This window comes from Rousettus aegyptiacus, unplaced genomic scaffold, assembly GCF_014176215.1.
Source record: "Rousettus aegyptiacus isolate mRouAeg1 unplaced genomic scaffold, mRouAeg1.p scaffold_m13_p_13, whole genome shotgun sequence".
In the NCBI taxonomy this organism is placed as follows: domain Eukaryota; kingdom Metazoa; phylum Chordata; class Mammalia; order Chiroptera; family Pteropodidae; genus Rousettus; species Rousettus aegyptiacus.
Genome location: NW_023416288.1, coordinates 76,150,546 through 76,168,251, shown reverse-complemented (window position 1 = coordinate 76,168,251; position 17,706 = coordinate 76,150,546). Strand labels below are relative to the sequence as shown.

Sequence of the window (17,706 nt, the reverse complement as noted above, 5' to 3'; positions counted from 1 at the left end):
GTAGGTAAATATCCAGAAAATTCTGGATTTTTTTGTATTTAATATGCATTGTATACATAGTATATTATCTAAAATGAACTCTTTTTTTCTGTCATGGCATTGCTTGTCACAGATTTAACCTTAAGCCATTTAATTTAAATACTCTCTAGTTTTGTAAACTGGTGCTACCTGACTCAAGAGCTTTGTGTTTCTCATCAACTCTTACCAAAATCTATTTCATCTTATGTTTTTTGTTTGTTTGTTTTTTCCTTTGCTGTAATGCATACTCTAAAGACTGACTCTTCAAAAAGTCTTTCCCTATGTAACCTGATCATGGAGGAAACTCCAGACAGTGGGTTGGCCGAAGAAATTCAAAGATGTCAAATTGATCTAGGTGCATTTATTTGGGGTCCAGATGCTAGTACAGACAGTGTCAGCCAGGAAATTATCCACGATGGGTCTCAGGAAGACTCTGCATGTCTCTCTGAAGCAGAGCAAGACACAGGATTATCCACTGGGATCCTTCCTTCTGCTGACTGGCACACTGTAGCCAAACAGGGGGAATGTGTTCCGGGTCCTGCCCCTCTGTGTGGAAATGAACAACTGTCTCCAAAGCTTGTGCTTGCGGCTGAATTTGCCATTGCGGCTTGTGTGGAGATGGATCAGCCTTATGACTTACCTGACTCTGAGAAGCCAGCCATGGAAACTGATGACCTAGTTGAAGAAAGCAAAGAAGTTGTTAAAAAGTCAGAAGAAGAGGAGGTGAAACAGAAGATAGAAGATTCTTTGTGGGCAGATGTGGAGACATGTGAAAAGGTAGACACTGGAGCTATTAATATCAAGATACTAGAAGGTACAGAGGAATTAGAAGAGAATGTGTGTGAAAGTATAGGACACAGGGTAGAAGAACTTAAGACAATAGGAAAGCAGGATCAGGAGACCTTAAAAATCAATAAAGAGGAAACGAAGAAAGATCTAAGAGTTAGATGTAAAGAAAGTATAAAGACCAATGAAAAGTATTTAGAGAAAATTGACATAGTAGAAAAATACATGGAAAGGATAGATATGGTGGATGAATTTAGGGACAGAGACAAATGGCTAGATGAGGGGATTCAAGTAGTAATAAATGATTGTGAAATAATAGAAAGCTTTAGAGCTAAACCTGAAAATTACACAGACATTTTAAAACTGCCTTTCCAGACTGACTCTGTGTCTAATATTGAAGATACCACCCCTGAGGGATGGGATAGAAAAGACATAAAAAAATTTTAATAGACCCTCCTAACTGTGATATAATATATCATACAGCACAGGGCAGTGCAGATGATAAGATTAAGTGTGAGACTGTGTTACATGCTCCTGGAGGTGACAAGGATGAAAATCAGGCTGTTGTTTATCGGTAAAACATGAAGTAGCAGCTCAGTCTAGGACAGATCTTAATTATTCTCTGAAAACTAATGGAAACAGAAGCTATTTGTGTTTATGTAAGGCAGAAGATTCATTAATAGAGGGGTCTGAAAGTACGGTGAGTGGGAACTGTAGTCATACCATTAACTTGCCAGGAATTGCAAAAACAGATTCTTGGGGAATAGATCCAAGTCAAATCTTGAAGCCAAGCTTGGATTTAGCAATGAATAATATGTATAAATTGGAATTCTCTGGTATAACAAATGGCCAAGCAAGTAGATTTGCCTATTGGCTTGATGCTATTAACCACTGGCCTATCAGAAATATGGGAGCCATAGATAATTGCTAGGAACATTTAGATATAGTTCAGAGCAAAAAAAAAGCTAGAGGTGGATTTATTGGCACATATATGGGAGGAACAAGCCATTGGTAGCTGTTGGGAACAAAGCCAAAAAACAGTTAGACCACTGGTTTTGGGAACCTCCTAGGATGCTAACACCGAGAGTTCTGCTAGTCCCCAAGACAATGGCATCAACAGCTCAAATTTATCTGAAGATGAAATTGCTAACCAGAGATATGGAATGTTGTACCAAGAAATAGAGGCTGATAAAAAAGAGGTACTTATCCCAGTGTGTAGTATAGACTAGCCAAAGACTTCTGTAGGTTCTGTTTTTCCTGATGTTTCCCACCCACTTCATTTTTCATCACTACCTTCTCTGAGGTCTTCCTCATCTCCTTGATAGATTGTCATTCATATACCTCTTATCTCTTGAAATCTGTGCAAACCAAACACAAATAGGTTGACCAAAAAAAAAAAAAAAACCCACAAAAAAGCAAAGACACATAAAGAAGGATGATTATGTTGGAACTAATGAGAGTTTATTTAATCACCCATTTACTGTTTTTATTTTTTATACTTTCATTTTTACTGTTCAAGTACCAAAAATATGTAGAACAGACTAATTTACTGTTCCTAAGTAATTTCCTCAATAAAAACACATTAAATGCTTCCACCTGAACCTACTGAAATTGTAGAATCTCATAATAGATGTTCGTCAAAAAAACTAATAAAATGATGTCTTAGAGAAATACTGGAAATGCTTCTTCTAGACTCTATTTAACCCCTCATGGCATTTCTACAGAATCATCTCCTAATTATTGAAAAGGTGGGTTTTGATTAGCACTGAACCACACACCAGCAGTAATTGTAAAAATAATCTTTCTTTTTTTTTTTTGTCAACCTATTTTATAATACAGTATGGCCTTTTGCATTTCCTAAGCACTACCATGCACTACACCCTTTTGTATTATTTTAAAATTTGTGGTAGTCTTTACTTTTCAACCTGTATAACAGACATTCACTGATCCTACAAAAATAGTTGAAAAAAATAATGTACTCTGATTTCCATTTCTATTTAGGCCTCAGGTGGTTCATTTAATGGATTCGCCCAGGTAAGAAATAGATTTATTATCTATTTACTATCAAAATTCATCTGTTGAGAATGATGCAAATTTTTAAAATAAGAACCTCTTGCAACTGGTATGACATAATGATTAAGCATGTCAGCACAAAACTTCACCCCACTACTTACAAATTCAGTAATGAAAACAGTAATAGTATCAACATTGTAGAATGTTGTGAATATTAAGTGAGATATGCCCAACAGCACATACTAAGTCCTCCATGATGTAGTTAGCTGTTGTTAATGTTATTAGTTATACCACAGATTTCCTCCTTCTGCTGATTCCTCTCCTGAATCTAGAAGTTGCTCTGATCTTAGAGATCCATTAGATTCAGCTTGTTGGAAAAGAGGAGACAGGATTGTTTTGAACTAATGAAATTGGTCTTTAGAAAATATGAGATGTTTCAAGAGTATTTTTCTAACGATTCATGTAAGAGTCATACAATATAGAAACTTCCCTCTTCAGTGGTCCTCCAAAAAGGAACCATTGGAAAATCAGAAATCACAGGTTAGCTCTAGCCAAAAGGCAGTATTTTCCTTGCAAGTCAGTCACTGGAAGAGGAGCAACAAGATGGACTATCTCATTCACTGTATACATCCCAACAAGTGGACAGTTGTAACCCATGTAAAGGCAGATCACATATCTATCAAGCTCATGGACTAAGTTCTGAAAATTTCTTAAAAGGAGATTTCAAACAGAAGCTCATCTGTGATGAATGCTTTGTCTTAGAATATTAGACATGAACATTTTCAAATTTTAACATTTAGAATTTCTTGATTGAAAAGTTTGATTACTTTCCCCCAAGTTATCTATGAAAATATAAAACTCACACACAGACCCACACCTAAATACAGATACATGCAAACACAAAGAAAGATGACAGTTTATCTCTTCGAAGACAACTACATAAAAATCTTTTGAAAATTTGAGTCATAAAAATTGTTTTTTATTTCTCATTTTTAAATTTTGTATTTTTTCAGTTATAAATGCACAAAATTTAAAAAGTACAAAAGTTTATAAGGTATTTTTTATTTAAAAACTTTAGACCATCACATACCCCCTCCATTTCCTGATTCTTAGAGGTAAATATTTACACTTCCTTTAACAGATTCTCTGGTTTCACCCACCCACGTGTGCATGACTTTCTTATAATGCTACTTTTTGATATCTAAAGCATTATCTATTGACTCATCTCTCAGGAAAGTGAGGACTTAAAGCACTTTCAACCTCCTACCTTTATACTTCACCCTTGCTCTGATATAGTTCTGCCATTGCCAGTCTGTAGGAATAATGATATAAATGCTATTAGTCCCCAATTCATGAAGTTTATATTTCCCTTTATGCCAACTTTCTGTTTTCCTTTGAGGAAGTAATTGTAGTGTATTTTTTATTTGTTGGTTTGCTTAGTTTTCTACTCTGATTCCCCCATACTCTGTAGTTAGATAAATCTCCTCTCATTTTGTTGGAAAACAAATATTCAAACAGTTTTCTCTTCTTGAAGAACTTGACTGTTTGCCTTCTGGACTGCTCCAGTCTAAACTGAGGACTCTGTGTCTATGGCACAGCTGATTCCACAGGTTCTCCTGTTAAGTCTGCCTGATGATTTCCTTCACCTCTTTCTTATGTCAATCCACTCTTCTCTGAACATAAATCTTCCTCATTTAAGTTTTAATTTCACAAATTAAAAATTAAAGCACATCCTCCCAGAGCTTCCTGAGAAAAGTGTGCATGTTATACATCTGAAAATGCCTTTATCTATGTACATAATGGACTGCTTATTCGGATATTATATTAGAAGTTGTAAATCGTATCCCTTAGAATTTTGAAGCCATCGCTCCATTCAATTCTACCTTCTAGTGTTGCTACTGAGAAACTGTCCTTTTGATTCTTGATATTTTGTGAAAAACATTCTCCTTCCTTCTGTCTGTCTGTCTGTCTGTCTGTCTCTTTCTCTTTCTCTCTCTCCTCCTCCTTCTCCCCACCTCTCCTTCCCTCCCTCTTATACATCCCTTCCACTCTTTTTTTCTCTCTTTCTCTCTGGAAGTTTGTAGAATTTTTTTTTTCTCCAGCGTTTCTGAAATTTTACGGTGGTGCACTACAATCTGAGTTTATTTTCATATATTGTCCTAGGCCCTTTTAATCTAAAAATTTATGTTTTTAACTTTGGGAGAATATTTTTTATTCATCAGTGTTGTTTCTTTTGTTTTCTTTGTTCTCTTATCCTGTCACACTTCTCTTTTTCATATGTTGGCTTCCTGAGTTAGTCTTCTAATGATTTTTCTTTGCTATTTTCTTTCCTTTGTCATCATAATTGTTAGGAGCTATTTAAATACCTTTGTTGTTGCTTTTTTAGCAAATTAACTAGAAACTTACTACTTTTAAATCTTCTATTTTCTCCCCAATTTTCAGCCCCAGGACACTTCATTATTCACGATGCAGACAGACCAGAATATGATATGTAACTTGGTAAGTTGATTTTGATTTGTGTTTTTGAGAAGTTGATAGTTACCGCTGAATGTTCTAAGATCGATGATTCTAGGTTATCTAGAGCTTGAATATTCAGAAAGTGGTTTCTGAAGCTCCCTCTATTCTAGAAAACAGGAAGAAAACCTCCAAAAAAATTCTTAGAGTGTGTCTTTGAATGTGGTTGCTTCTCATTTATAAAGGCACAGTGATTCTAGCAAAAGTCTCCTAATTATGGGCTTCGGTAGAATACAATAAATTCATCAAAGATACAGATGTTTTCATGTGACTATAAGTTAAGCTACAGAACTGAAAATGAAATTGCCTCAAGAATTCATGCTTCAAAATAGATCCTTGCTTCTTCTTGAACTTGAAGCTACTTCATTTCTCATTTCTTTCCTTCTTTTTGTGAGTTATAGAAAAAAAATAATGCATAGTAGAGATGTGATTCCTACTTTGAAGAGACACAAGATGAGAGATGAGCTTTACTAGAGAGTCAGGAGAAAGCAGAGTTACACTTGATGGTAGAAGAGATTTCTACAAGATGGACATTACACTTTTCATGGGAAACCTTTCTAGTAGGAGCTTACCAGTGAAGTTGAATGAAGAGAACTTGAGAGCTTGTGAACTTGTCAGTGATATACTACAGAGGATTTTGGCTCTTTGAGGATTAGTATACAAGGTGTTATTCATAGCTCACTGGTTTTCCCATGAGAATGGTGTACAATTATCCCAGTTCCTGGCTTTCACATTGTAAGCTTGGAATTGAGTTTAAGTAGAATGAATTTTTCTTTTTAGATGATTACGCTTCTAAACAAAAGATTCTGTTCTGGGAAGTTTGTATTAAAGGTTAATTTGATATTTTTCACAGGCAAGTAAGTGTTTCTCTAATACCTTGTCATAGATTGTCATACTTTTGCCTTTTGGGTAACCAAGTGAAATGTAGAGTCTACGGTCTTTGAATAAAGATTTAAAATGTTTCAAATACAAATTATATTGATGTTAATAATGGAGCCAGAGAGACTCATGTTTCACATTCACTGGTGAGTCTCAGCCTAGGTGATGATGGATTAAACATTGTAATGATACTGGAGTATGATTGTCAGTTGTGACTGGGTTAAGAAAAATGGAGAAATTCTGGTATAAAGGAAAGACAATGGGTCATAATTAAATTCAAACTTATTTCTCTGATGCAAAAGTCCAGGCATAGAATCCAGTGTTTTTAAGTTTCTTTAAACATCACTAACCCCACAGCTGATTCTAGGGGCTTACATTGCCTAGCCTTCTTTTCTCTTTTATGTAGTCTCTGAAGCAGGCATCTTGCACCTTCTTTACACTGAAGAACTTAGCTTCATTATGCCTAGCATTGCATCAGCTTTGGCATTGGCTCTCCATATGGAGAACTAGGAAATCACAGTGATTATACAAGATCTTCCCAGGATCAGGACAGTTTCCCAACATTTGGTCATTTACTGTATTGAGTGAGATAGAGGTTGAAGTTGGTAGTCAATGGCATACCTTCCCAGACTGCATCTTATAGCCCCTTAGCACATTCCTAGACTGCAGGTATAAACCCTTTGAATCTGCCAGTCTTGCTCAGGGCTCAGAGTTACCTCCACAGCCCTTTGCACTTCTCATCAAATTAGCTCTACCAAAATCGGAGAAGCAGGACTATACAGCAGATGCCATATTGGAATATGATTAGACCCTTAGCCCCACTCTCTTTATTCATCTCTTCCTCTGTTTGACCTTCCTTCCATCTTATCACATAAGATACTGGAACAATGTGGACCAAGCTTACATTACTTGTTTTGTCCTAAAGTGAAAATTCCATTTCTGAGTTTCCGAGTTAATTCATTGTTGTGGCATCCTGCTGCCACCAATAATGATCACTACTCGAGCAAACAATAGGAAATCATTACCAGTGCTTCTCAGTGGGAATGGTAAGGTATCAACCCATTTGCAATGTCTGTCAAGGGAGGCATCTTATAGCAAAAAAAGTGATTAAAACAGGATACAATTCCAACAGGACTATTTTAGATCTTTCCATGGGATTTCATCCACAATTTACTCTTGTTTTTCTTTCTATCTTGACAAAATAATTACAATTTTACATTATCTTCGAGTGACTAGAAAGGCAACTTCTATTTCCAAATTTAAGTAGCTGATTTTATGTACAGTCATGCTGTTGTGTTTCATCCTTACTCATCATTCAGTGAGTTATTTTAATCCCCTTGGAATTTAAGTTGTTAAGTTGCCATGCTGTGTTGTGACTTATGGTGAAATAACTGATCCTACCTCCTCTTCATACTATGTCTCTGTTGCATTGTCTGATTTCAACAAGTAAATGCATTCACCTCATTTGTGAAATCACCCTACTTATTCTTGCCTCATATAAAACACAAAATTTCTTCAGACTTCGAAGAAACACAGCCTCTGATGCAAATAGATTTTTTTTTCATTTTAAGTTATCTTTACTTTTCTAGGAAAAAATGTACAATTATATATATATATATATATTTGACTTTTCTTATGAAATCTCTTGGCTCTTCATCTGGCTTCAGACTTTCTTCATCTCGTAGACTCAGCCCAGAGAGGGACAGCCATCTGCATATGGATTTCTTGGTGCTTTGTTTGATTACCCTATCTGTCCTTCTGGTGTAGGTCATTCTTGTGTAGGTCATTTAATACCATACTGTCATAGAAAATCATCTTGATTTCCAAAATGGTAAGATCTTACCCTGAGAGCTTATAGAATCTGTTTGCTGCTATGAAAACTTGTTTCATTATGAAGATAATTCTTTTGGACAATAAAAGTGAAATCTATTCCCACAAAGAACTCCTGAGAGTATATTAGAGTGAATTTTATTTGATTCTTTTTTAAAATTGTATCAGAGCATCTCTTAAAGGTTATACAATCCCATATAAACATCAAATATCTGCACATGCATCTACCAAAATGTCCTTCCATTTTATTCTGCCTTTTAAAGAGAAGGCTGTTTGTGTCATAATGGGGGGTTTGTTTAAGGTACAAAAAATATTTTGTACATTTAGCCAATGCTAGACTATTTATTATTCATTTTCTATAATTGCAGCATAACTTCTCCATCACTTCCTTATGGAACTTGTCATGTACATCAGCTTAGGTGGACACACAGAACTAGAGGTGGCTTTTAATTGCTTATGGTGAGAGTCTGACAGAAGTTACTGATTTCTCCAAAGTATTTATTAGCAATTTCTTACTCCACTAAGAAAACACTTTTAAACTCTTTCAAGTAAATATTCTGTTAGAAAAGGATCTTACCTTGCCCTCTAAAGGCTGCCCATTTAGTGAAATAGTGAAATAAATATGCTTATTTATATTAATCAAAATTGAAAAAGAGGGAACATTTTTCAGTAGCGGTGGTAATACCCATTGGCAACGATGTTTTTAATGATGTGTTATTATTTAATATTGCTAATTTTAAAACTGTTTTGATCTGAATTTTGGAATGACCCCTTAATTATTTGGTGCAATATATATCAAAAGAGCTGGGAGTTCTCAGAACTATGCCCTCACTCCTTCCAGCTGGCAATAGTGGGAGCTTCTAGGATCCTGTCCCCTTTCTCATTAAGTAACATAAAGTACCTGAATTTCAACATCTCTTATAGATGTCATAAGGAAGCAAATAGTCAAAAAGTTGCAGATAATGAATATGAATAGCCAAAATGGTAAGTCTTGGCCTGATTTCAAGGGAAATTACAGTCCTTGAGGATGGTAAAAGAGAAGATTATAGAGTCCATTTCTAGACTTTCCAGTTCTGTAAAGGCCCATGATGCCAAATGTATAAAACTTTTTTCCAGGACAATCTTAATAAAGCTGCTTGCCTGTAGGATGATGAGCAAAATCTTAATAGTCTGGTGTTCTGTAATGCTATGTATTCATATGTTGAATCTTTTTTCTCTAACCTTCAAAACAAATAATCAAAGGCTGAATCTGAACAGGCTCCAACTACTGAGCCGGAAACAGAGGAGCCACCTGCCACTGAAACACCTGCTGTTGTGCTGGACCCTGGACTGGACACCCAGGCTGAGGAGCCAGTAGAGGAGGCAGTGGTGAGCACCACCTCCATCCCACCTCCCACCTGCCATTCCTTCCACAAGCTATACTCATTTCTCCCTTGTCATTCATGCTTCACTTGGGCCAAATAACTTCTATACCTGTCATGGCTCCCCAGGTTCAAACAACCTGTGTTACTTTGACAGTGAAACTTCACTCTCTTCAACTGTGTTCTTATAAAAATGATTTATTTTTATTTTTTTAATTTATTTTTACAGTTGACAATAATTAGTTTCAGGTGTGCAACATAGTGATTAGACATTTATATATCTTATTAAGTGATCACCCTGATAAGTCTAGTATTCACCTAACACCATATATAGTTATTACAGTATTATAGACTATGTATTTCCTGTACTGTACTCTACATCCCCATGACTATTTAATTTTAAAAAATCAGATTTATTGAGATATAATTCACATACAGTAAAATCCTCCTTTTTAGGTGTACAGTTTGTTCAGTAAGGAAGATATCCAAAGACCTGATCTTATGATCTAGTGAAAACTATCGTGCTAGCTACAGAATTGCTTATCTACAAAGGGTACATTGATGCTTTCTGATAGTCTCTTATTCATGGTAGATAGGTTGTAGAATTCTCGGATAATCAAAACTATTAATGTGATGTTCTACATGTGATTGCTGGAGATGTGCTTTCAGTTAGAGATGAACCTGAAGGTGATAAACAGAAGGATAATAACTTTGTTGTTGTGTCTACATATTTATTTCTTATCATATCAGTATTGTAGTTTGGTTAAGGCTCGATGAAGGATTGAAATCCCATTTTACAAATATATAATGGTTCCTATGTGTACAACCATTTGCTCAAACTCAAGTCTGGTGCTGGCTCTTTTAATAATTTGGACATTGAGAATGTATTTTTGCAAGGCTGGAGACCTGTCTGTCTGCCTGGAAACCTGCTCCTTCCATGCTCCTAGCAGCCCTATACCACACTATATTGCAAACTGAGATGAGCCCCATATTCACCATGTTGAATTGGATAGTGTAACGCTCTCGTGAAAGTGAAGAGTTATACAAAGGAAAATTTAATTCAAAATATTCATGGAGAGTGAAAAGTTTATTTATGAAATGCAGTTCAAATGTCTCCCAAAAATTTCAGTCAGGGTGCCATTTCCTACAGTCTTCATAGACTCTGTACAAAGAAAAAACAAGTCTTCTTATTCCCCAAAATTGCACTGCCTAGAAAAGATAACTAGAGAAATAAAACATATTTTTTGCTGTTGATGCTCTAGATCATTTTACTGGGAAAAGAGTAGGTCATCTTTCAAATCCAAATTTATTAATGAATAATAGAGAAAGGTATTGATGGAAAATACAAATTAAGAATGACTCAAGAAAAATGATTTTAGTCTACGGCCATGCCACCCTGAACAAGCCCGATCCCATCTGATCTTGGAAGCTAAACAAGGTCGGGCCTGGTTAGTACTTAGATGGGAGACCACCTAGGAAGACCAGGTACTGTAGACTTAAAAAGTAAAAAAAACAAAAATGGGGGGATTGTAAGCCGACAAAGTCCTTGCAATCTGTTAGGTCAACCAAGGGTTGCCTCATCTAAAAGAATTAAAAAATAATAATAATAGCTTTATTTTCCATTTAAAGATACAGAGTTGGGCCAAGTTCTAAAGGAAAAACAAGAGATGTGTTCCACTAGATTGAGTCCTCCCTAGAAGTGCTGCTGATTGCCCAGATTTCAGAATGGAGAGTGCTGAGGATTCCATGCTCCAGTGTCAGGGGTTTTCTTCTAAACTCACTCCTGGATTCACTGGTGATCTCGATAACTCAGTGCAGATGGGGCAATTTCATCTGTGTTCAGATTAAGGTCTGTCCATCTAGCTGAGTTTTAAGATTATTTAAATAACAAAAGAAGGGAAAGATACAGTCAAATTTTTAACTACCGTTATACTTAAGAGGAGAGTTGGTTTTTAAGAGGACATGGATAATGCCAGGGTGTCAATAAAGATAGTGATTTAGATATTGATTTATAAATTGCTCCAGTTTGGAAAAGTTTTGTCAAAAATTTTTTTTTGGCTTTATGGAAATATAATTGACAATTAGTTGCTCATATCTACATTATACATTTCAATTAGTTTTTTTTTCAATTATAGTTGGCATACAATAATATATTAGTTTCAGTTGTACAGCATAGTGCTTAGAGATCTATATAACTCACAAAGTGATCACCTCACTAAATCTAGTACCCCTCTTCTCCCTTACTTACTTATTATAGTATTGTTAACTATTTTCCTTATGCTATACTTTATATCTCCATGTATATTTTGTAACTATCCATTTGTACTTCTTTTCCCTTTGTCCTTTTTCACTATCCCCCCAACACCCCAACATCTAGTAACCATCAAAATATTCTCTGTACCTATGAGCTTCTGGTTTTGTTGTTGTTTATTTTATTCTTTAGATTCCACATGTATGTGAAATAATGTGGTATTTACTTTCTATATCTGACTTTCTTCATTCAACACAATACCCTCTAGGTCTATCAAGGCGATATCTTTTTTCCATCCCCTTCCTTTTAGTCTGTGTGTGTCTTTTAATCTGAAGTGAATCTCTTATAGGCAGCATATGTAGGGATCTTATTTTTTTATCCATTCAGACTCCCTATCTTTTGGTTGGAACACTTAATTCTTTTCCATTTGAAGTACTTGTTGATATGTATGTAGTTATTTCCATTCTTTATTCCTGTTTTTGATACATGTTTTTCCTTCTTAAAGAAAAACATTTCCTATAATACTGGCTTGGTGTAGATAAATTCCTTTAGCTTATTTTTATCTGGGAAGCTCTTTATCTGTTCTTAAACTCTAAATGATAGCTTTGCTGGATAAAGTATTTTCGGTTGTAGATCCTGGGTTTTCATCACATTGACTATTTTGTGTCAAGCCCTTCTGTCCTGCGTAGTTTCTTTTGAGAAATCAGCAGCCAGTCTTATGAGTGCTCCCTTGTAGGTAACTAACTGCTTTCCTTTTGTTGCTGTTAAGATTCTCTCTTTGTATTTAACCTTTGGCATTTTAATTATAATGTGTCTTGGTATGGGCTTCTTTGGGTTCATATTTTTTGGGACTCTCAGCTTTCTGGGGTTGCATGTCTATTTCCTTCACCAGGTGAGAGAAGTTTTCCATTATTATTTCTTCAAATGGCTCTTCAACATTTTGTTTTCCTTCAGGTACACCAATGATACAGAAGTTTTTACATTTTATTGTGTCCCATAGGCTCCTTAAATTATTCTTACAGTTTTGGCTTCTTTTTTCTTGCTGTTGAGATTAACCGTCGTTGGCTTCCCCATCCTCTATATCAGTTGTTTGATCCTTTTCTTCATCCACTCTGTTGATTCCCTCTCACATACTCTTCATCTCACACAATGTGTTCTTCATTTCTGACTGCTTCCCTTTTATAATTTCCATTTCCATTGTTATGTGTTTTTTATCTCTTTTTTAAAGTTCTCACTCCCTAAGTTCATTGAACTTTTTTTAACCAGTCTTTGAACTCTGCCTCTGTTAGATTGCTTAACTCCATTTTTCCTGGATCTCTGTCCTGTTCTCTCATATGGTTTCTGCTTCTTTGTCTTCCCATTTTGGCTGCCTTTCTGTGTCTATTTCTATGTACTAAGCAAAACTCCTAAGTCCCCAGTCTTTAGCATGACTTTGTGTAGTAGGTGTCCAGTGGCACAGTCCTGAAAGGGGTTCAGCTGCTGGCCAAGTTTAGCCCAAGCCTATGTCCTTCTGGGGCCACCTGTTAAGATTCAGCAAGCAATCCACAGATGCTGTGCTTATAGTTTCCTCAAGAGGCCATGCCAGAAACCAAGCTCAGCTGCCACCAGAGTGAGTCTTGGAGTTGCTCAGCAAGGAGCAAAAGGCTCATGAAGGATACAATTGAATGTGGTTTGGGTATGACCGTGACTTGGAGAAGGCAGAGTTTCAGGGATTCCTCTGAGCAGAGTGACCTCTGTTATCCACTTTGATGACATCTCTGCTATGACAGTAGCTGAGTCTGTGCACTGGGAATGGGGAGGGCTCAACAGAGGAACAATGGATACCGCCAGCACTTAGGCCCTGGAGAAAGCCTTGCCACCAGTCCTTGCTCCAACAATTCAGTGTAACCCTGTAAGTCCCTGGTGCCCCCGATGCAGCTGACCCAGCACTGGCGCTCAGAGTGGGTCCTTCATTGCGAAAGTTCTGTCGTGGATATGGCCCCTTGAAGAGGAATGTTCGCAGCTTCCAGCTTAGCTGCCATAGCCTTTGTCCCACTCAGCCATTGGCACTAGGCAGCCCCATGTCTTTACCCCCTCCTACCTCCTACCACTGCAGGGCCATTTCTTATTTCTCTTCCTAGTTGTAGGGTGACTAGATCCTAGGCTACGCTACTTGCTGTTGGTTCCATGTTTCCCTCACAATTTTAATTTGGTCGCGAGAGGGGATGTGCAAAGACTCTATCATCTATGTTATTTTTGAGCTTCACTTATGTCAAAATTTTATTTTGAATAGCAGCCCAGACTTCGTCTTCAACAGTTCTTTTAAACCACATTGACTCCATGCCCTAGACTGTTCAGTGTAAGACTTAATGCCATATGTCCATGGTTTTGAGCAAGGGTGTTTGATGCTGTACAATAGATTCAATATGTGAAATAGACAAGCTAGTGTGTTAAATACAGTCTCAAATGTTGATTCTCCATGATCCCCTCTCAGAGTGCCATGGCTACATACCTCTCATACTTTTCCTTATTTTAAAAAACTTAGATAAGTAAGTTTGTGTTTTTCTGGAATCCAAGTTCATTGGATTTCCAATAAACAATATTAATAGCTACCAATTATCAAGTACCTTCTATAGTGTACCTACTATTATAAATATTTATAAAAGATTTATACTCTTTTTAACTAATATCGATATTAAAAATATTTAATAAACTCATAGTACAAGCATCAACCATCACTAAAACCAGCTTCCCTATGTTGGGTAAGGAGATATTTAGAAGAATTCTTCATTCTTAAAATCTTGTCTCCTAAGTGGAATTTAGAGAATAAAAAATTTAGATTCCTTGTGAAATATAAAGCAATTTGAAGAGTCTAGTGAAGGATTCAGGCATCTGCTGAGACCCAGAGGTGATATAAGAATGCCAGATACAGAGCTCACTATGTGAGCCACTCCCTGTCCAACTTGCCTGGTGCTCATTAAAAATGACTACCTTTCATGTTTTTAAAATTGATACACTTAGACTTCCTCACGTTCTCTCCCCTCTAATTAGGAAAATAATATATAGAATGTATTTTTTATTTTCTAATGTAGATATTTATTTTCTTTCTTCTGGTCATGATAATCTAAGGGATATTAGGGATATTTTTTCTTTTAAAAAGTGTCTTCTGTTGCTAGATATGTGACATTTAGTTGTAAAGAAAAAAATTCAACCTTGTGTCCCAGGCATTAATTAACAGGCTGGTCATTGCTGTCATCAGTCAGTACTGGATTGACATGACCTTTTGAGGTCATCCTTTTGCTGCTGAAATGTCACCACACAGTTATTACTTTGAGTCTCAACAGAACACATTTCATATGAGGTGAAGTTTGTGGCAATTTTGTTTTATTTTAAAGAAGCAGATGTAATTTCAAACACAGGAAATTTTAGCATTGGTTCACAAAGAAACCTGGGGCTTTCAATAGAAGCTTATAATTACATTTTGTTTTTTGCTTTATAGTTAATTTTGTTCTTAGTTTTCCTACAAAATCAAATTTTACCAGTATATCTGCAGGATGCATTTAAAAAATCAACACTTGGTATTCCTCCAGATGTTTCCACGTTATATAAATAATGAAAATTTTCTTTAGAAAAAAATACCAATATTTGTTTTAGATATAGATCAGAAAATTATGTTAACAAGCAGATAAACATGATTTTTACATTTGTTTCATTGTCTTGGAGAGAGTTTCCTTCTAATTTTCTCTAAATTTTTGTCAGCTTCAATATTTTCTTCAAATGATATGAACTGGACCAATGCCTTTTTTGCCTATTATTTTTAAATAAATGATGCACTCAAATTTAAGACTTGCATAGTTTCCAAAAATATATATAAATGGGGAAAAAACTGAAGTAAAGATGTTTTTAGAATTGTTGAAAGTTATGGAAGATGAAATACCAACCCATTATTTTGGGAATGACTTTTGATTTTACTGTGTATTGTTTTTTAAATCGGACTTGTCAAGACCAATTTAAACCAACAAATATTATATATATGGTCCAATCTATATATATTATATAATATTATATATAATACATATATAATATGTAATATATGTAATACATATTGGCATATATATGTAATATTATATATTATATATGTATTATATATGCCAGACTATTGTATACCGAGTTCATCTTGCTAAGAATGTTTCTACCTGCTTGAATAGAATGCATGTTTCCTTCTTCATTCAGTTGACAAATACATTCGAGTCCTCTCTAGATGTCAGGCTGTGTTCTGGACCTGTGATCTGAATATGGTGAAGCAGCACTAAGTAAATATGCCTCCTGCCACCATAGTTTTCACAGACTACTGGCGGAGGAGGCAGATATTACAGTGGTCAGGGCACCCTTCTGTGTCAGTCAGAAAACAATATTTGAGTTTTCTTCTTATGCAGAGTAAACATGAGAGTCCAGGCTTACACTGTGTTTCTAGATGCAAGCTCCCAATATGTCAGAGAAAGACACTGGAGATCAGAGGAAGCCAGAGTAGCTTAATTTCCTATTTCTTGTCTGCCCTTCATTATCATAGAATTATCTTCAAATTCAAATTGATCACACTAAAGCATACACACACACACACACACACACACACACGCACGCACACACACACGCACACACTTTTATTTGATTGTGTTCCTATTAGTAACTAATTTCATTTTCAGTGCCTCTTGGACCAAGCAAATGGCATTGTTTCTTTTTTGTCCCATTGTGCCCAGCACAGAGCAGGGTGTATAATACATGCCCAGCAAATTCTGAGTCTTTACTTTGTTGATTGATTGACACTATAATCTAGGGGCCTTGAAAGAGACTGTAGCCAGACCTCTTAAAACACAAATATTTAGATGAACCATTTTCTTTCTCTTTGTTTCCATTCAGATAATTTACTTTTTATATTTAACTGCTGTTTATTGTGATCAGAAGCAGTGACAGCTCTCTCATTATGCCGCATGGTAGCTGTGTGACATCTGAGCCCAATTGCCTCATGTAAAATAGGGTTAATAATAATTTCCTTCGAAGTTTCCTTTGAAGGCTTAGAAATAATACATACCAGTAGTTCAGCACCTGGCACATGGAGGTTCCTCAATAAATGATAGTTTGATTATATCATTATTATTATTATCATCATGAAATACGGCATTCCCCAAGATAAGCAGAGAGCAGAGAAATCTGTAGTCCAAGGAAAAGGCAACAGATGTGGAAGATAACCACATTTTTCAATTTTGTCTCATGTCCAAAATGGTAATAGACTCTATCTCATTTAGGTCCCCATCAGCACAGATTTCCTATTGGTTCCTCAAGAAGCTATGTCTTATCAGAATTCTTTGTTCCTTCTAAGACTTCCCCTCTTCAAGGGATTTTTATACTGGGTCCATTGATAGGGAATTTTCCTACCTTCATTTTCCCTTCTCTGCCAGTTTTCTTATTTCTCCTTTAAGAGGATTATGCCTGAAAAACTCTATGTTCTCTTTCTACTCTCAAAAATCTATAGTTTATTATACTAAAAAAATAAGAATTACCAAATCATTTGTGGTAACGAGAGCACCCTCTTTTCCATCTTCTATTTACTGGGAAATTGGGGTAACAAATCATCATGGATTTAGTTTTACTTACCAATTCCATGGACTATTCAAAGGCTGTAAAACCAAGGTTGGCAGTTGGATCTTACAAGTGTGACTGTCAGCTACCTACCCTTCTTCAAGATTCAGGCTGCATACCACCATCTGGTTGGATCCCATTATACCTAGGGAGGTATATATGGTTCCGAGCAGAGTCAGGATTGGAAGTTTTGCCAACAGAACACAGTGACATTTAAGATATTTATAAATCACCATTGCTTTATTGTTTAGTCTCTGGGTGTGTCTGGCAGCTCCACCTCTGCCTTCTGCCAACACAAGTCTAAATCCATTCATAAGAAGGCAATTTGAACAGTGGCAGCAAATGCTTTAGATATCATTTAGATAAGAATTTAGCCAAGCAAGGTAAATTTTTATTGAGCTGTAAAGGCATTTTCCTTAAACAACCTCTTTTAAAAGT

At 35.9% G+C, this 17,706-nt stretch overlaps 1 protein-coding gene and 1 non-coding gene across 5 annotated transcripts in view; both read left to right on the top strand.

Annotated features, from left to right (window-relative positions):
• Positions 1 to 17,706, top strand: part of AMPH (amphiphysin) — a 185,430-nt gene that overhangs the window by 150,719 nt on the left and 17,005 nt on the right. Inside the window, exons 15-18 of one of the 4 annotated variants that reach the window (XM_036231028.1) lie at positions 274 to 795; positions 2,806 to 2,838; positions 5,260 to 5,316; positions 9,298 to 9,408. In XM_036231028.1, coding sequence (XP_036086921.1) covers positions 274 to 795; positions 2,806 to 2,838; positions 5,260 to 5,316; positions 9,298 to 9,408 — 723 coding nt within the window. Of the gene's footprint in view, positions 1 to 273; positions 796 to 2,805; positions 2,839 to 5,259; positions 5,317 to 9,282; positions 9,409 to 17,706 lie in introns of all 4 variants that reach the window. The other 3 variants (XM_036231027.1, XM_036231029.1, XM_016128124.2) reach the window with 3 other exon arrangements.
• On the top strand, positions 10,780 to 10,898 carry LOC118610962. Its single transcript, XR_004954149.1, has one exon. It is a non-coding gene; the product is annotated as a 5S ribosomal RNA (ribosomal RNA).